Source organism: Theropithecus gelada, chromosome 5, assembly GCF_003255815.1.
Source record: "Theropithecus gelada isolate Dixy chromosome 5, Tgel_1.0, whole genome shotgun sequence".
In the NCBI taxonomy this organism is placed as follows: domain Eukaryota; kingdom Metazoa; phylum Chordata; class Mammalia; order Primates; family Cercopithecidae; genus Theropithecus; species Theropithecus gelada.
In genome coordinates, this window is record NC_037672.1 from 36766727 (window position 1) to 36787285 (window position 20559).

Genomic DNA, 20559 nt, shown 5'->3' on the forward strand with positions numbered 1-20559 from the left:
AGCACTTCAGGAGACTGGAGCAGGAGGATTGCTTGAGCCCAGGAGTTTGAGACCAGCCTCAGCAAGATGGTGGGACCCCCATCTCTACAAAAGAATTTTTAAAAATTAGCTGAGCCTAGTGGCAAATGGCTGTGCTCCCAGCTACTCAGGAGGCTGAAGAGGGAGGATTGCTTGAGGTCAAGAGGTTGAGGCTGCAGTGAGCTGTGTGTATGCCATTGCACTCCAGCCTGGGCAACAGAGCAAGATCCTGTCAAAAAACAAAAAAAAGGAAAACAAACAAACAACAATAACAAAAAACCCTTTTCTCTTTTTTTTTATTTTTTTTGTTCTAGGAAGACTTCTTGCACTTTTTCTTCTAAGCATTCTTTGGAATTTTTCATTTTTACTATTATGTTTTTAATTTTCATGAACTCTTTTCTATTCCCTAAATCTTCTCTTATTTTTAATTATAAGATAATAATATTCTTATATTCATATAATCTCACATTTAATTATAAGAAAAGCACAATTTTTTTCATCTTTCTTAAGATATTTTGTGTTTTTTCACATTTCCTTTTCCATGCATAACCTCTTTTTCATATAGATTATTTTCTTCTTGTGGTTTGTTTATTTTGGCCTTTGTCTTTCATATTGGAGGGTTTGCTCAAAATGTGGTGGTTCTCGGCTGTCATCTCATATTTAATGGTAGGGGACAAAAAGTTGATTAGAAGTTCTGCATGCTATATCAGATATATGGATGACCTGGCTGAGCATTTCACTGGGGAACTGTCAACATCAGTAGTTCTTGTTCTTTCTTTTTGGGCTGGTTACAATCTCATAAGGTTCTACCAGCATTCCAGGAAAATAGATCAACAAGAAGCATGGGGTGGTATCAATATTCATAGTATATCAATTTTTATTTATTCCTCCTATCTTCACTTTGGTGTCCTGAACATAATCCGTATCTAGGGTTTCTCAGTCAAGAAATCCTCAGCATAAATGCTAGATAATAAATCTCCAGCCTTCTGCTGATGTGTGTAGTAAAGGGGTAATCACCATCGACATGGGGTATAAGGAGTCTAGAGATCTAACTGCTTCTTAAACAGATTTTCAGTCAATCTTTCTGGTCTTAGTCACCTTCACCTTAACTTGCAGAAGTATCTGGGTCTATCAATTCCTGAATCAGTGTGTGGTAGAGAGTCTACCTTGGAACTAGTTGCTCTTGGCTTTCCTACAGCCAGTGTGGGATTCAGCTCTCTCAAGGCTGCCATGACAGTCTCCACTCTTCCAACTACTTTCCACCCTCCACAATTAGCTATGGTTTCCCACCTCTTCTCATTCTCTTTGTCCTTGTGGATTTATATCTTCCAAATATATCCCTTTATTTCCATTTTAGTGTGGTTTTAGAAGAGGTGGAAGTCAATGTATGCGGACAACTTGCTACTTTTGATGCGAAGCCTCAATCCAGGTTTTACCATTAATAAAACTAATATTTAATGTTTATCCATCAGATTGATTCTGTGATTTGAGGTTATTAATTTACTTTTCTGAGCCTTTTAAAAAATTCTAGTTTTCTTGTTCATTGTAATATCTCTTTCATCTGTGTATTAGATATATCATTAATGTTACATAAAATTAACCATTCAATGTTTCAGCAAATTATTGTGAAAAACGTTTCAAAGGGTATTTTTATGGTTGAACATGGAATTTTTTTCTCCATTACCAAAACTAAAAACTAATACACACTGCTATGGACTGAATGCTTGTGTCCTCCCAAATTCATATGTTGAAATCCTAACCACCAAGATGATCATATTAGAAGTGGGGCCTTTGGGAGGTGATTGGGTCACAGGAGTAGAGCCCGCATGGATGGAATTAGTGCCCTTATATAAGACGTCAAAGAGAGTCCCCTCATTCCTCCACCATTTGAGGACACAGTGAGAAGGTGGCCCTCAGCAGACAGTGAATCAGCTGGCACTTTGATTTTGGACTTCCCAGCCTCCAGAACTGCGAGAAATAAATTTTTGTTGTTGATAAGCTACTCTAGTTTATGATATTTTGTTATAGCTGCCTGAATGAACTAAGACACATACACAAAAATGTAAACTGAGCATTAAGACATAAAGATATGGAATGGGATATCTGACATACAGGAATGACTAAACTTATTGAAAATCTTTAATTATTTAGATGTCCAACTATATAATTACCTAAACCTTTCATTTCAAAATGGGCCTGTCTATAGCAAATTATATTTGTCAAACTACATTTTAATAAGATCTTATCAAGTCAAATAATGACACTACTTTTTAAAATGTGATAATAACCAGTACTCAAGAATTTTCTGCTTTCTGCAGAAGTCTTTATCTTTGTGCTAGTCAGAGAACATTTTGTAAAGCAAAATATGAAAACTGTAATGGTAAAAACTTTAAACTTATTTTATGTACATCATGTCTGAAGTTTGTTGAAAAACAATTGGTTTTCTTAACATTAAGAGGGGACTAAGAACTCTGATTGTCCCTTACAAAGGACAAAGGGTGGATGTACAATCCTCTTACAGGAAGGATGTCTGAGTCATCTGAAACCGTCATACCACACACACACAGATACACACACACAGATACACACACATACACACACACACACACAGAGACAGAGAGAGAGAGACTTATTGAGTACTTAATCACTGAAAGAAAATGGGATTAGAAAAAAGTCGAATAGCAGTTAGTACGGGAAAGTCTACAGGTTTAAAATTCTTTTTTCTTGACTTAAACACTGTATTTGTACATTATCACACTGCTGTAAAGAAATACCTGCAACCAAGTAATTAATTTATGAAGAAAAGAGGTTTAACTGGCTCACAGTTCCACAGGCTCTACAGGAATCATGTCTGGGGAGGCCATAGGAAACTTACAACCATGGCAGAAGGTAAAGAGGAAGGCGAAGAGGAAGGTGGCATGCGTTCATGTGACCACAGCAGGAAGAAGAGAGAGAGGAGCGGTGCTACATACTTATAAACAATCAGATCTTTTGATAACTCACTCACTATAATGAGAATAGCACCAAAGGGGAAATCTACCCCCATGATCCAATCACCTCCAACCAGGCTTCAACTCCAACACAGGGGATTATGATTTGACATGAGATTTGGGCAGGGACACAGACTCAAACCATATCAAACACAATGGTCGTTTAAGAATTTAAGGCTGTATGATCCACCTTAAATTATGACTTGTGGGTTATCTTTGACACATAAGTTTGTTTGAGGCCAGTATTTCTTTTAAGAGTACACCTAGGTCTCCTATGTAATATTGTTCATTTCAGGAAATACAGACTAAATTCCATATGAATGCAGGTACAATTGGAAATGACAGGTGAGAAGGTGGTAGATCAAGGTAATTTTGATGAAAAAGAACAACACAATGGATCAGGCAGCTTCATCTGGAGCACAGCAGTTTATACAGTGGCTGCCCAAACAGGCTAAATATTCAGTTTCCAAAACCAGGGATGTTTCAGAAACATCAGGAATTATGTGGTGCTCAGGAAACAAAACAAAACAAAACAAAACAAAATCCAACTTTCCCTTCCTGCGAAGTGTCTTAAATTTAACTCTTTGCGGAGGTGCTAAAAAAAAAAAAAAAAAAAAAAAAGGTGTCAGGCTCAGTCCCAAGCTGGAATGAGTATGCTAGCACTTTAGAGGGTGCTGAAGTCTTCAAACACAAATCTCTTACACGGCTTTATCCTCGCACATTCTGAGGACGTGGTTGGGGTATCTCTCTGACCAAGGCAGAAACTAAAGCACACAGCAATTCAGTGGCAGTGCTTCTCTATGTTTACCAGCAACTTCATGCCTGGTTAGCTACTCAAATGCCCCAGGCTAAAGGACACAATGATGCTTAACTGAACATCAAACCCCTAATGAGAATGAATGACTCCTGCCCTGAGAGCTAGGGAGAGGTGGTGGGTTGTGCTGGACAAGCAGACACTGGCAGGAGGAAAAAGAGAAGAGGAAGGCGGAGTCAAGGATCACAGACCAGCCCTGGTGTCAAACTTTTAATATTAGAAGGCCTAGTGGTAGTTCAAGTGCAAAGAATTATTAAAATTAGTAATGAGAAAAAATCAGACAATTTCATGAATTTAAGGAAAATAGGCATAAATAGGCCGGGCGTGGTGGCTCATGCTTGTAAACCCAGCACTGTGGGAGGCCGAGGTGGGCAGATCACCTGAGGTCAGGAATTCAAGACCAGCCTGGCCAACATGGTGAAACCCCATTTCTACTAAAAATACAAAAATTAGCCGGGCATGGTGGCATGTGCCTGTAATCCCAGCTACTATGAAGGCTGAGGCAGGAGAATCACTGGAACCCAGGAGGCAGAGGCTGCAGTGAGCCGAAATCACACCACTGCACTCCAGCCTGGGTGACAGAGCAAGACTCCATCTCAAAAAAAAAAAAAAAAAGGAAAAAGAAAAAGAAAATAGGCATAAATAATAGATATTTTAAATTTTCACTGAAAAAGATCATTAAACTCCAGATGATCTGCCAAAAGATTTGCTGTTGGTGTACTTTGAGTTTATGGCCAGTAATGAGTACACCGATAAAGTCTCCTGGCACATTATTTACTCATTTTCTCATCAGCCTTCAAATTAGAACACTGAGATAATGGTGACGATACATTTTTCTTCATTAAATTCAGAAAGGTTCACTTGTTTTAGAGAAAAGGTTTGTGTAGGTTTCATATCTGTGTCTTATATTATTATTATTTTCTATGTTTATTTTTTCTTTATGAACATAAGGGACCCAGTGATTCATTCTTCAACAAATACTTACTGAACATCTGCTACAAACCAAGCACTGTTCTAGGTGCTGAAGGCTAAGTTAGGGAAAAAACAGCAGAAAAGACAGTCAAGGTTTTTAAAATCAAATTTATAACAGCATGGCAGGGAGTGATAAACACTTTGAAGAAAAATAAAGTAGGAGAAGAGAGTGGTGAAGATCCCATTTTAGGTACAGTGAACAAGAGAGTCAATGGTATATTGGCGACAGCTCATCCTGATTCATGAGAGCACACTCTTCAATTTTTAGGAATTGTAATTGTGAGAACAGATGTTAAACATAGACATTAGTGAGGTTTGAATCTGTGTCCCCGCCCAAATCTCATGTCAAATTGTAATCCCCAATGTTGGAGGTGAGGCCTGGTGGGAGGGGATGGATCATGGGTGAGGGGGGTAGATTTCCCCCTTGGTACTGTCCTCACAACAGCAAGTGTGTTCTCAGGAGATCTGGTTGTTTAAAAGTGTGTGGCACTTCCCTGCTCTCTCTCTTCCTCCTGCTCAGCCCTTGTGAAGTGCCGGCTCCCTCTTCACCTTCCGCCATTGTAAGTTTCCTGAGGCCTCCCCAGAAGCTAAGCAGGTGCTAGCATCATGCTTCCTTCAGAGGCCGTGGGACGTGAGCCACTTTTCGTCATAAATTACCCAGTCTCAGGTACTTCTTTACAGCAGTGTGAGAACAATCGAATACTGCCATTATTGAAAATTAAATTATATGAACTTCAAAGTCAACATATTATATTAAAAACAAAGCGAATAAATACTCAAACTCAGCATCTTCTATGTAGATTACTATTATCATGATCTATGTCCTTTAAGTTATTTACATCTATGATACCTGTGTATTGGAAATATTATATAATGGTGTGCCGCTCCAATCTCTTCCCAACTCTGTGTTCAGTGATATCACATTGTAGTTTTAAATCGACCATGATGGATGTATTTACACTATGGAAATTGGCAAATACTATAGGTCAGGGCTTTTTATCCCAGGGAGCCAGTTGTTAAACATTTACCAGCATTTTACAGAAGAGAGATCTTTCTGATGAGCTAATATTTGAGGAGAAGCCTGAATTAAATGTGGGAATATCTGGGGGAGGGCAATGCAGATATAGGCCTTAGACCAGCACTTGCTTGACATGTTCAAGGATCAGCCCAGAGAGCAGCATGGTTCTAGAAGGTAAAGATAAGTAAGATACCATTTCTGTCCTCCAGGAAGTCAATCCAGTGAAGGAGAGACCATAAAGGGAAAATGATAATGAAATGAGCTTACAGGAAAGACAGAAGGGAGTGGAACATGCTAAAGAACACTAGAGATTGGCTAGGCGCGGTGGCTCACACCTGTAATCCCAGCACTTTGGGAGGCCGAAGTGGGCGGATCACTTGAGGTCAGGAGTTTGAGATCAGCCTGCCCAACATGGTGAAACACGATCTCTACTAAAAAAATACCAAAAAAATTAGCCGGGCATGGTGGTGTGCGCCTGTAATCCCAGCTACTCGGGAAGCTGAGGTAGGTGAAGTGCTTGAACCCGGGAGGCAGAGGTTGCACTGAGCTGAGATAGCACCACTGCACTCCAGCCTGGGCAACAGAGAAAGACTCTGTCTCAAAGGAAAAAAAAAAAAGAAAACACCAGAGATGCAATCAGCAAAATCCAGACTGGGAAACCCTATAGGACAGACAACCTAGTTTCTTCAACAAATAAACTGCAAGGAAATTGAGGCAGAATCTGTAAAATAAAAAAGACCTCAAAGACATATGAAGCCATGGGAAGATTATTTGGCTCCTGATTCAAGCAAACTGCAAAAAAATTATAAAATTAAGATTTAAATTAAAATTATAATTAATATAAATTAATAGATACGTGGAAATTTAAACATTAAAGGGACATTTGATGGTATTTAAAAATTACTACTTTAATTTGTAAAATTTTAGGTGAGATAATGGTTTTGCGGTTATTTTCAAATGTCCTTACGTTTCAGAGATACATGCCAAAATATGTATAAGTGAAATGATATGATATCTGGCATCTTCCTCCAACTAACACAGGAAGGGGAAGTGGGTAGATGAAACAAGATTGGCCATGAATTGATCATTGTTGAGCTGTGTGGTAGTTACATAAGGATCAATTTCGTAAATAATTAAAACTTTCCAGAATAAAAAGTTTTGGAAGAACTTTTTCTGGACTGGATACCAAGGGACTGATAGAATTGCTGACCAGGTATTCGAGGACATTGGGAAGACTTCCAAAGAAATTGGGACACTCATGTGAAAGCGTTCCCAGGCAGCAAGACAGACGAACAAACAAATGAAGTTATTTTAAGCATCGCCTAACATCATCGATATCAAACATGGTTAGGATTTGGTTTTCATCAAGAGCAGGCTATTATCACATGGAAACAGGTTGCCGGAGTTCATGGAACTTCCTTTGAAATGGATATGTGTAGAGATGGGCTGAGTGAAACAGGAGAGGGACTGAACGTTTGACTGGGATATCACGAGACCCAGAGTGACAATCCTGGCTCTGTCATTAACCAGCCGTATGTCTTGGAGAAAGGCTCTTAAATTTTGGGTGTCTCCATTTCCTCATTTACAAAACAAGAAGGTCTGACTTATTCCCTGAGAACCCTTCTTCAATCTACTATTCGATGTGGGTTTCCACAGATATAAAATGATAACTGCAGGGTCATATGTAAGAAATTATCAGCTTCAGGTCTCTGCAGTGTCACTGTCAGAACCTCCAAGGTCAGCAGGCAACCCCAGAAAAGTCCCTGACACAACCGTCTGCTTCACATGAGAAGCAGATGGGAGGAACAGAGCATGGCTGCGTGCATTGTTTTCCAACGCAGTAACTAAAATCTTGGTGCCCCTCTCACTAAGAGAAAAGAATTTATTTACCATTTGGCAACTTACTAGTTAAAAATTCCTCTCTACTTGGAAACTACACTTGCTTTCTTTCCTTGTTTCTATAAAGGAATATTGAAAAATCTGCTCCTTGGTGTCTCAAATGAAGTTAAAATAGTTCTGATTGGATATCATCCTGGGCCCACAGTTTCCAACATAATAAAAGGTGCCTGGCTGGGTGTGGTGGCTCATGCCTGTAATCCCAGCACTTGGGGAGGCCAAGGTGGGTAGATTACGAGGTCAGGAGTTCCAAGACCAGCCTGGCCAACATAGTGAAACCCCATCTCTACTAAAAACACAAAAATTAGCCGGGTGTGGTGGCACACGCCTGTAGTCTCAGCTACTAGGAGGCTAAGGCAGGAGAATCACTGGAACCCAGGAGGCAGAGGCTGCAGTGAGCCAAGACCATGCCATTGCACTCCAGCCTGGGTGACAGAATGAGACTCCATCTCAAAAAAAAAAAAAAGGTGCCAAAATAACTTCCTTAGACACCAGTCCCCACGTGTTTTGAACCATAGTAAAGACTCAGCTGCAACCATCAGATATGAACTCTCGAACTCTGAGGCCCAGAACTGCTGGATATTTAGAGACCCACCAGCCCCCCTCCTACCTTGGCAGAAGGCTGAAGGCTGCACAGACTCGTCTCGGAAAACTGGCATTTGAGAGGAAAACAAGGGTGAGTGAGATCTGCCTGGGTCTCTCCATGGCCTGCAATTTTTTTCCAGAGCATGACTGAGAAGACGACTTGTCTGGTGCAGAGAAAAGAGAGAGCCTGAGTGTGGTGGACCTGCAGACCACCTAACATTTGGGGAAACTGAGGCAGTCTGTCCTCCTCTTCTTCTCTGTGCTCCAGTCTCTCAGGCTTTGCAGTCAGGGGAAGGACCACACTCTCACATTAGCTACATCCTTCCCTCACATCTCTCTTAAGCTTCCAGTGCTCAGGCAAGCTTCTGGACTGAGGTGGCCTCTGTTAGCCTGCAGCCTCATGACACCTCTCTGCTTTCCTTCCAGCATTTTATCAGTTTGTAATTCTGTATTAACTGCTGTGATTACATGTTTAATATGCCTCCCCCATGACACTAAACAGATATCATAGATCCTGGATATATATTTTTTCTTTTTAAAATTGAAGAACATACTAGCCGGGCGCAGTGGCTCATCCCTGTACTCCCAACACTTTGGAAGGCCGAAGTGGGCAGATCACTTGAGGTCAGGAGTTCATGACCAGCCTGACCAACATGGTGAAATCCGTTCTCTACTAAAAATACAAAAAAAAAAAAAAAAAGGCTGGGCATGGTGGCTCACACATATAATCCCAGCTACTCGGGAGGCTGAGGCAGGAGAATCACTTGGACCTGGGAGATGGAGGTTGCAGTGAGCTGAGATCCCACCATTGCACTCCAGCCTGGGTGACAGAGCAAGACTCTGTCTCAAATAAATAAATAAATAAATAAATAAATAAGCCGGGCATGGTGGCACACCCCTGTAATCCCAGCTGCTCAGGAGGCTGAGACATGAGAATCTCTTGAACCCAGGAGGCAGAGGTTACAGTGAGCTGAGATCGTACCACTGTACTCCAGCTTGGGTGACAGAGCGACACTGTGTCTCAAAAAATAATAATAAAAAAAAATTGAAGAACATACAGAAAATGCACAACTCATAAGATTGCAGCTTAGTGAATATTACAAAGTGAACACACCTGTTGACCATCATCCAGGTCAAGAAACAGAACAGTCCCAGAACCCCAGAAGGCACTTTCCCTCCTTCACAAAGCTACCACTCTCCTGACATCATAGATTAGTTTTGCCTCCTTTTTAGTTTTTAATCTTAAAACTTAAGAAAAAAAGATACAACTTACGTACAGTGAACTTTACCCTTTATATCCTAGTTCTATGAGTTTTGATAAACGTAAACCCCAAACTCAATCAAGATACTGAACAGTTCCACAACTCCCTCAAATTCCGTTGTGCCCTTGGTAGTCAACCCCTCCCCCCACCCCCAGCTCTTGAAAATCACTGATTTGTTCCCTCTCCCTATAATTTTATATATTTCGGTTGTTTCTTTCTTTCTTTTTTTTTTCCAGGGTCTCCCTCTGTCTCCCAGGCTGGAGAACAGTGGCATAATCAGAGCTTACTGCAGCCTCGACCTCCCAGGCTCAAGCGATCCTTCCTCCTCAGGACTCCCTCCAGCTCCCCCATCACCAAGTACCTGGGACTACAGATGAATGATCCAGTATTTGGGGGTGGGGAGGCGGGTTTTTGAACTCCGTCACTCAGTGTTTGTGAGATTCATTCATGATGTTGTGTATAACAGTAGTTCACTTGCACTGCTGTATCAATGTGCCATGATTTATTTATATGAGTTGGTATGGATATACTACCAAGTATTTATCCATTGTATTGTCGATGGTCATCTGGGTTGTTTCCAGTTTGAGGCTTTTACAAATAATGCTGCTAGAAATATTCCTGCACGTGCCTTTTTATGCTTATGGGTATGCATCTTCTTTATGGCTTGGTGATACCAGAGTCAGGAAGATGTGCTCCTATGTTAGTTCCCATAAGTTTCACGCTACCTTTCACACTTAGAGCCACAATTGATCTGGAATTCAGAGCTGTGTGTGATGAGAGGTGGGGGGCCAATTTCTCTTTTTTCTTTTCCCTACGTGGATATCCCGTTGACCCAGCACCGTTAACTAAAAATAGTTTCCTCCTGTGCTCTGCAGCCCCGCCTCTGAAATAAATTGTCCATACACGTGTATTTTTGTTTCTGGTCTCTATCTTATATTCCACTGGTCTTCCCACTTTGTTTTTCTTTTTCAATATTTTTTTTCTGGCTGTTCTTGACCCTCTGAATTTCTACATAATCTTCAGGCCCCTATCTGGGTGCACTTCCTGGTATCCCAGCATCTGACATGTGCCTGGCGCGCAGCAGGAACTCACGGCTGGCTGTAACCTGGATGCATCAGAGACGATGGCAAAGCCTTTCATTCGTGCTAGGTTCCAGCAACTCACCCCAGCCGCGCAATTCCTCCGCGCTCACTCCCACCCCCCGTGGCACACCCACAAAAGGCAAGGAGGCGTGCCCGCCGCGGCGCACGTCACTTTCCCCAGGACCGGCTGGCTCTGCCGCGGCTCGCCCCGCCCCCGCCTCCGCCTCCACCTCTTGGGGCCGGGCCGGAAGAGTGACCTCACCGCCTACTTCCCTCCGCCGCGGCAGCACAAGCTCAGCGATGGCGGCTCCAGGAGGCGGCGGTCTCGGTGAGGACGCCCGGCTGGACCAGGAGACGGCCCAGTGGCTGCGCTGGGACAAGGTGAGGGGCGTCAGCAGGCGGGGAGCGCCCGGAGCGGGGCCGAGTGCTCCGCCCTCCCCAGGCGCGGCGCCGCGTGCGCTGCCTGAGCTGCCTTCCCGCCCCGTGCACCCCGCTTCTCTCCCGGGAAGACCCAGGAGAAGGGTGCGGCCGCTGCTAGGCTTCCTTCGGCCTGGCAGGCATGTGGCACGTTCGGAGTTAGGCCGGGAAGGCTTATTCCCGGACGAAACCAGCCATCCGGCCGGCTGGACTGCAAGTTTGGAGTAGAGGAGCGAGCCAGGGTGGTCTAAGCGCGGCCAGACCCTGGACGCTGTCTAGCTGAGGGGCGCACGCCTGTCACTCAGACAGCTGGCTCGTGGTCCGTGGTCTGCTGTGCATCCCCATGGACCCATAATCGCTCCGTCCCGCCTATTCCTTTGGCCGCTGAGACCTTTGCTGAGCAGCGTTGTAGTCCGGTCCTTCCATCCCGAGGGCTTGGTTACAAACCAAGGATCCTCCTGGGTGGGCCCGCCTGGCTTCAGGAGTACCCCTTTGAACTTTGACTACAGAGGAGGAACCCTTTGGACACAGCACGGTTTTCTGTCTCTTCATTCCTTTTCTTAGAATCAGGAACCCAGCTCTGGACATCACTCCCTCTCTCCTCTCTAACTTGCGTCTCGCCCTTTCTACCTGTTCTCCTGCTTGCTGTTCGGTTTTCTCGGAATGTCCCTCGCTGCTCTCCTCTGCCGAACTTGTTTCTCCCGTTGTGACTCATTTTGTGCCTGAACTTAAATGTGGCTTACGTAGAGAGTCCTTCCTTGGCTCCGAAGTGTAAATTATTTCTCCCTAATATTCATTCTAAACGGTCTGTTATTTTCCTTTCTAGCTCTTACTACAAATGGTAAAAACAAAAAACTCCAAACACACTTATTTGTAAGTTTGTTTAATGTCTGTCTCCAGGGCCGACTTCAGGGGCGAGAGACCCCTGCAGTCTCACAGGACTCCCGCTCCTGGAAGGGCCCACTGTTGGTTTAATGTCCTGCTGTCCTGTCTTGAAAATCTTAATGGTAAAAAAAGAGGTCACCCATTTTCATTGTGCACTGGACCTCCATAGATTATGTGGCCAGGCCTCTCTGTTCTCACTACCTTGGTTTGTAGGGCCTGGCATAGGCATAGTGCATGACGCCTAGTAGGTCACTGAAATACTTGAATGAACAAAGCAGATTACAAGGTCAGTAGGGGTCAGGTCTTTGTCTTTATTTACCATTCTCCGGCCCCTACAAATAAAATGTCAGCAAATCCCATTTCCAGGATGCTCTTGGCAACTCCTTGGGGGCGTTTTTCCTTTCCTCGGAAGATAACCTTGTGATTCTCAAGGGAAGAAAAATGTTTCCATTTCTGATAACTTGCAATTTGTAGAGTACAGAATTGTTTTGAAGTCAGAGTTCATAATGCACTTTCCCTAAGAAGAAAAAGGAGAAGAAGAAAGCAATCTAATTTCTGCACAGTGTTGCATCTGTGTATAGAAAGATTGTATCTCTCTGGGTAGAGATGAGATGTCTTTTTTTTTTTTTTTACCACTTCTCAAGTTCTATCCTCTGTTAATTTCTTTTTTTGCTTTGAAACTGGCACCTAACTTAGAAGAAGCCCGTTCATTCTCCAGTGAATCTCCCACCAGCTAAAAGCACTGCAGCCCTCTAGTCTGACTACCCCCCCGCGATTGGCAAGGCACCCTGGCAGGTGCCCTCTGTATTTCCACCGTGCCCTTCATCCCTGCTGTTTTCTCTGCTGTCAGTTTTCATCACTGCCAGGGCTGATTTTGATCCTGCTCTCCTCTTGACTTCTCATTCTTATCTGTCCGTCTCCTTTGTTTCTCTCAGGCTACTTTCATATATATCAAATTTCATATATATCATATATATCAAAGACCATATATATAATTGGTCTTTCATATTATATCAAAGACCAATTCAGATTTTCCGGACCTACACTGTGAACAAGGGAGAATCACTCGATATTGGGTGTGGCAGTGAAGTCCGTGTTTTCTGATTCACTCCACGAATATTTATTGAGCCTCTTTTATGAGCCTCTTTTATGTACCCGATCTGGGCCCTTCTTTGGGGGGCAGCTGACAGTCTGATAGGTAAGACTGTGTTCTGTAATTAGTGTCTGAATCTGATAGGTAAGACTGTGTTCTGTAATTAGTGTCTGCTGCTTTTCACCAAAAAAAGGTGGGATTTACTTGATTCCTATTGAATCTGAAACAATCTGGAAATGTGGGCTTAATTCCAGAAAGCCAAGGTTTTATTTGCAATAGTATTTCAAAGTTTAATTGCATGGCCATGTCCTGCATGAGTGCTCATCTAAGTGGATAATGACTGTAAAACAGGAATATAAAGTACTTCCTCTGTTGTTTTCCTGAATTCATAACTTAAAAGCTCATATGAAATTAATGTGATTGTCATTGTTTTTCTCCAACCTTAACATTTTCTGCAACTACCATACAAAAAAAAAAATAGGACAATGTATGATGAACTTAAATGAATCATATTAGCATCTATTTGAAGCAGTTAATGTTATAGAAGAGGCACTAGATTAATGTTTATCTTGCAATTTAAGCAAGTCACTCAATCTCTGAGACCTCCCCATCTATAAAATTAGGTTTCTGTTATTTGTCTACTTCTTGGAGATGTTATAATATTCAAACTTGACCAGGTATGTGAATGCCTGGTATGAATTATAAAACATTACAAAAGTAAGGTTTTGATTTAAATTGTGTAATCTCTCTGGAAAATTGGAGGGCATTAGGGAGAAAAATGAACGTTTAATCACAACTAAGTGCCAGGTAGAGAAAGATGTTTTACATTAAGTTGAAGTAAACCACCTTAAAACCTTAAAAATCGAGTAAGGGAGGTTCTAGATTATTCCCATTTTGCAAATGGGGAAACAGAATTTGAGAACTGAAATAATCTGCACAAGCACCTAGAGTTGGCAAGTAGTGTGCTGGGATTCCATTCTGGGGGTTAGACTCATATGGTAAAACCTCTACTTCTGTTTCTCCAAAAGTGCTTACCTTGACAGGAAAGAAAAGAACACTTACATTATAATATCAAACTGACTTCATATTTCAGATTTCGAAAGCATCAGAAAATTGAAAGATCTACATATATATATATATATTTTTTCCTATGGGTTAGAATAATTGTGGGTTTTTTTACATTTCTTATTTTTCATTCACTTGGGTGTCTCGTTGTATCTATATATTTTTGTTTTGCAGAATTTCTTAACTTTGGAGGCAGTGAAACGACTAATAGCAGAAGGTAATAAAGAAGAACTAGGAAAATGTTTTGGGGCCCGAATGGAGTTTGGGACAGCTGGCCTTCGAGCTGCTATGGGACCTGGAATTTCTCGTATGAATGACTTGACCATCATCCAGACTACACAGGTACCACATTTTTATAATTCTTAGTAACTCAATGTATCCCCTAGCTCATTTTCTATTTGACAGACCTAATTTGTTCTAATTATGGACATGTCTTATCAGCTTGGCTAGACACAGGAAGTCGCCACCATTTACTCCATAAGGTAAGTTGGTCGAAGTAGCACTTGATCAGGACTCATATAGCCATTCATTCATTCATTCATTCATTCAACACACTTCTTGAGTGCCTACTATGTGCCAGTCACTGGGGATATGAGAGTGACTCAAACAAACAGATTCTGTCATGGAGCTTTCCTTCCAGTATAAATGCACCAACTAAACTGACAACTTTTAAGGTTCTATTATTTTTGCCATGGTTACATAGCAAGTGTTAAAAAGCTTTTCTAACTGCTGGAATTACCAAGAGCCTGTTCTCCTTTGTTTTATAGTCTGGATTGAGTCTGAGTTTCCTTGTCTTAACTTGTGAATGTTTTTGTCAGAGTCTAGACCCAGCTTTTAGGAAAGAGATAATTTGACAAAACAGAAGACTTCCACTGGGTATTGGCAGTACTGTTTATGAGGGAAATGAAATAGAACAGATTATTCTTATCAGTATTTCTTCAGCTTAGACCTGTTAATGATGAATGTCACTTTAATTCTGGGAAAAGAAAGGCTAGAAAAAATTGCCTAATAGTGATTACATGTGCCTCACATATACATCCCAGCATAAAAGGCAGAGCTGGGCATGTTGTAACAAAACTCCAATAAGGAAAGCTTATCTAAGGGTATAGAATTACCATGGGGGCCAGGCACGATGGCTCACGTGTGTAATCCCAGCACTTTGGGAGGCTGAGGCAGGCGGATCACTTGAGCCTAGGAGTTCAAGACCAGCCTGAGCAACATGGTGAAAACCCCGTCTCTACCAAAAATACAAAAATTAGCCAGGTGTGGTGGTGTGCACCTGTAATTCCAGCTACTTGGGAGGCTGAGACAGAGGGATTGTTTGAACCTGGAAGGCAAGGTCGTAGTGAGCCAGCATCGTGCCACTGGACTCCAGCCTGGGCAACAGAGCAAAACTCTCTCTCAAAAAAAAAAAAAAAAAAAAGATTTGCCATGGGAACTCCTGGTCACAAATTCTTATTAAGCAATAGGGCTCCCTAAGATGCTGGAGGAAAGACTTAGAGTGGGGTGAGTTCGGGAATCCTATTCGGTTTGTGGATAACATGGGAACTGTGCTGCTGAATAAGATTGCCTTCTGTGCCAGTTACTAGGGCTATATAACAAATCACTGAAAACATAATGGTTTAAAACAACAACCACATTTATTTTGCTCACAGATCTGCAATTTTGGTAGAACTCAGTGGGGACAGCTTGTCTCTGCTCCACTCAGTACCATCTGGTCCAGTTTGGAGGCTGGAATCATTTGAAGGGACCTTCATTCACACATCTGAAATTATTACTGGCTATTAGCTGGGATCTTAGCTGGGGCTGGAACCCCTTCATGTGGCCTGGACTTCCTTATAACATGGTGGTTGGCTTCCAATGGAGTATCCAGAGAGGGAGAGAGAGAATGTACCAGTTGGAAGTTGTGCTGAGTTTTATGACCTAGCTTTGAAAGTCACACAGTGTCACTTCTACCATATTCAGGTTTGTTAAAAGTGAGTCAGTAAGGCTGTCTCATATTCAAGGAGAGGGCACACAGATACCCACTTCTCACTGGAGAAGCGTTAATGTCATATTGTAAGAGGAACATGTGGGATGGCTTATATTACCGGGGCCATCTTTGGACAATCCAGTTGGTTACACCTGCCATTGGGCCTAATCGTTAGGGATTTCTAAGGGATTGTAGATTAACCTAGAGCTTTTTCCCGTGTATTTTTCTACATCTAGTTTCTGAGAATAATGAAATGTATTCCCGTTAAGGACTATCTTACCCATTTTTCTCCTAGAATTGGTCTTCTCTGGGGGTAAACCCTGTGGTAAAGAAGATGATCAGTATGCTAAAGGTCATGTAATTCAACCAGACACCACTTGGGATCATTTTCTGCACGACCCCACCACTCTGAAGTGCTCATTCAGCCTATTCTTGGATACTTATAATAGGAGACAGAGAAATGAAGAGTTAAGAAAGTTTTATCTGAGCAGCAGGTATATCTTTAAAATCTTAGGAGTGGGTTCAAAATTAGAGGCAAGAGGATTCCCAGAACAAACAGCCCAGGTTTCTACCCCGTCTTGGGTAGTGTTCCCTGGCAGAATGCTGATAGACAAATATATTGGTAATTTTTCACTCATCAGACTTTCTTGGGGGCATAGGTGTCCTTCCTGCTGGTCTCTGGGTGTGGAGCCTCATTCTGAGGTACCCCAAAGTTTGCCTGGTTCGTTTAAGAAGCAGATGTATGTGATTCAAAAATATGTCAAAGGAAACAGGACAGAGAGACTGGAGGAAACTTTTGTATTGTTTGCCTCATTGATAGAGGTTATCATTTCCTCCTGCCAATTAATTTATGCTGTGTTTATGCTCTATTTTGGATTCTGTGTTCTTAGATTATTTAATTTAGCCATGGCATACCAGTCATGGGAAACTCACTGTCCTCTGCAAGAGGCCATTCTATCTTTGGACCATTCTCATTAAAAGATGGTTTCATTATTTTAAGCCAAAATCTGCCTTTCTGTAAACTTTACATATTGGTCTTAGTTCTACTTTTTGAAGTCATACAAATAAACATGCTGCTTATGTTTTATAATAACATTTTATTTCTGAAAACCTCCCTCTTCCCCCCACTGAGTCTTTCATCTAGAATAGGAATTCACTTTTCTGTTGGCCATTCTTTCAGGTCCTCATCCTCAGCAGGCCTCTGAGATTTTTAGAGAATCTGGAGGTGTGAATGCTTTTTGCCCCATGGAGCGTTGGGGCCGCAGCTCAAGGGTTGAGCAGGAAGAGGGGTACTGTCACTGTTGTAAGTCTTAGAGTATTAGGCATGTGGGTACCTTCTGGGGAAACCACGAAACCAATACATGTGGCCTTATTTCCTTGTATCACTCAGCCTCAGAAGATAATCCCAGTGCAACGTATTTGTCAAGGAAAAGCTAAAGGCATTCTAAATTAGCTTTGCTCTGGCAACAAGGCTGTGATGTATCCCCTCCTACCCAAAATAAAAGTAATGGGTTGGGCATGGTGGCTCATGCCTATAATCCTAGCCCTTTGGGAGGCCAAGGCAGGAGGATTGTTTGAGCCCACGAAATTGAAACCAGCCTGGGCGAAACCAGCCTGGGCAATATGGCAAGATCCCATCTCTACATAAATGTTTTTTAAAAATTAGCCGGGCATGGTGGCATGGGCCTGTAGTCCCAGCACGTCAGGAGGCTGAGGTGAGAGGATTACTTGAGCCTGAGAGATTGAGGCTGCAGTGAACCGTGATTGTGTCACTGCACTCCAGCATGGGAGACACAGTGAGACCCCATCTCAAAGGAAAAAGAGTTACATATATTTTAATAAGACTTTAGCAAAAGTGAAATAAATAATGTAAAATGAATCATTATTTTTGCCCAGTCTACCAGAGTTTTCTTCGTTTTATATGGCTTTGAAGGAAAATAACAACAAAAATAATGCTTACAACAGCAAACACTTAATATAGTACTTAGTTGGTGTTGAATTCTCAGCACTTTGCATGTTTTCATTCATTTGCTCCTTATGAGGTAGATATTGTTATTCCTGTTTTAGAGAAGAGGAAACTAAGGCATCAAGAACTTAAGGAACTTGTCATTTGCTGGTAGGTGGCAGCGTGGAGTACAGATTCACAGATTGTGCTTCTAGAGTGTGTGCTTTTAGGCCCTACACTGAAGCACCTCTCACCAGCCCTGGGTGCAAATCCAGGCTCTGCTACTCGAATATCTGAAACAGGACAAGTCACTGTGCCTCTCTGAGCCTTATTTTAACCATCTATAAAATGGGATTTCTGGTCAGGGGCAGTGGCCCACACCTGTAATCCCAGCATTTTGGGAGGTGAAGACAGGAGGATTGTTTGACAATAGTTCAAGACCAACCTGGGCAACATAGCAAGACCCTGCCTCTACAAAAAATTTTTAAAAATTAGTTGGGCCTGGTAGCATGCACCTGTGGTCCTAGCTTCTCAGGAGGCTGAGTTGGGGCAGCGGGGAGGATTGCTTAAGCCCAGGAATTCAAGGTTGCAATGAACTTTGATTGTGCCATTGCAACTCCAGCCTAGGCAACAGAGCAAGACCCTGTCTCTGGAGGGGAAAAAAAAAAGTTTTCCTAACAAAGTCGATCTGAGATGAGAGATAACAGCTACTAAGTGATCAATGACTAACACAGTACCTAATACAAAAACACGTAGATAATAAACAAAGCTGTTATTTTCTTATTGTTCAGTTTGCTTTCCTTACTGAGTGAATTTTTCCCCCTCTGCTATAGTGTTCTATGAAATTTGAGAAAACTTAATTTTTGTCCAGTTTTTCTACGTGGTATATATAAAAATATGTTAAAGCATATGCTTTTTAAATCTATGGCGTATTTGTAGGGATTTTGCAGATACCTGGAAAAACAGTTCAGTGACTTAAAGCAGAAAGGCATCGTGATCAGCTTTGACGCCCGAGCCCATCCATCCAGTGGGGGTAGCAGCAGAAGGTATTTAAACATTTTTACAAAATGATGTTTTTATAATTTATTTTGCGGTTTTATTTTAATCACCATCTCAATTACTTGACTTTAATATATTCATTAGCCTCATTGCTTAACAATAAAAACAACGGGTAACTTCTCTTGGCAACTTTTAAAGATTCTGGTTTTACATTGGGTTGAGGAAATAAAATTATTTAGACAATTTAGAATGTAATACCTATCTAAACAAAAATTTCTTAAACTGGCAATATTATTTCTCCCTCTCATTTGCCTTGTTATACATAATTTTTAAAAATTTTTTAATTTTTTTATTATACTTTAAGTTCTAGGGTGCATGTGCACAACGTGCAGGTTTGTTACATATGTATACATGTGCCATGTTGGTGTGCTGCACCCATTAACTTTATACATAATTTTTACCCTACTATTCATAAACCTCATGACCCCCTTCCCACTCTTGAATGCCCACGTCAAGCTGCATTTCTGAAACATTCTCAAACCAGTGGGACTCTGTTATGTAGCTGTAGGCATATGATGCTGATGGTGATAATGATAACAGTAATAGCAGCAATCATTGGAGTGCTGATTATGAACCAGACACTTACGTATTTACTCATTCTATCCTCACAGCAACCTGTAAGGTATGCACTTTTATCTCTTTACCCTGAGATTATAATGTGAAAGCAGGAGTCACAATTTAAACCTAAGGAGGCTAGTACCAGGGGTCAGCAAACTTTTTCTCTAAAGGGCAAATAGTGGATATCGTACACATTGCGTATCACATGATTCCCATCACCACTACTCAACTCTCCCATGAAGCAGAGAAACATCCATAGACAATGCATAAACACAGGAGCATGGCAGTGTTCCACTAAAACTTTATTTACAAAATGGGCTGTAGTTACCAACCCCTGCCCTTAACCATGTTACATAGCCCTTTTTTTTTACTTGAACACTTCCTCTGTTATGATGAATTTTTAATCATTCCAGAGTATCAGTATTACTAGTATCTTAGCATTATACATATTGAATATTAATGAAAAGTCTCATTAACTTTACAGAGCTGGATGAGTTTATAGAGTCCTATATTTGCCCATCAGGAGCTTCCAATCTAAGACAGAAGCACTCGTGGGGACAAACGTGTGGCCGTGAGGAGGGGTGCATAGCCAGAGAAAATCACCAGGTGGCATCAGCTCCAGGTTGAACTCGGGGGCATACGATTTTTAGTCTTTAGCTTTGCAGCTCAAAAATGTGGTTTTTGTCAGTAAAGCAGAGAAAAGTTATAGTTCTGGGGGATAGATGCACATAAACTACATTCACAAGAGAATGATGTGGTATAAACTAGCATATCAGCTTGTCATTTACAGTTAGTGGATGTACAGTTAGAACTAAATTGCGACCATGTTCCTCTGCCGCCCCAGGGCAGGTCAGATCCTTTGCTCAGAGTATGCACAGTGCTTATATGTGGCTAAATCTGCCTGCTGAGCTTCTTAAATTTCTTCATT

The 20559-nt window shown here is 41.8% G+C and overlaps 1 protein-coding gene across 1 annotated transcript in view; it reads left to right on the top strand.

The window, feature by feature from the left end:
* Positions 1–10870: 10870 nt before the first annotated feature.
* The window catches only part of PGM2 (phosphoglucomutase 2), a 36427-nt gene continuing 26738 nt past the window's right edge, over positions 10871–20559 (top strand). Inside the window, exons 1-3 of the mRNA XM_025385998.1 lie at positions 10871–11018; positions 14272–14439; positions 18954–19060. Coding sequence (XP_025241783.1) covers positions 10938–11018; positions 14272–14439; positions 18954–19060 — 356 coding nt within the window. The 5' untranslated portion in view covers positions 10871–10937. The remainder of the gene's footprint in view (positions 11019–14271; positions 14440–18953; positions 19061–20559) is intronic.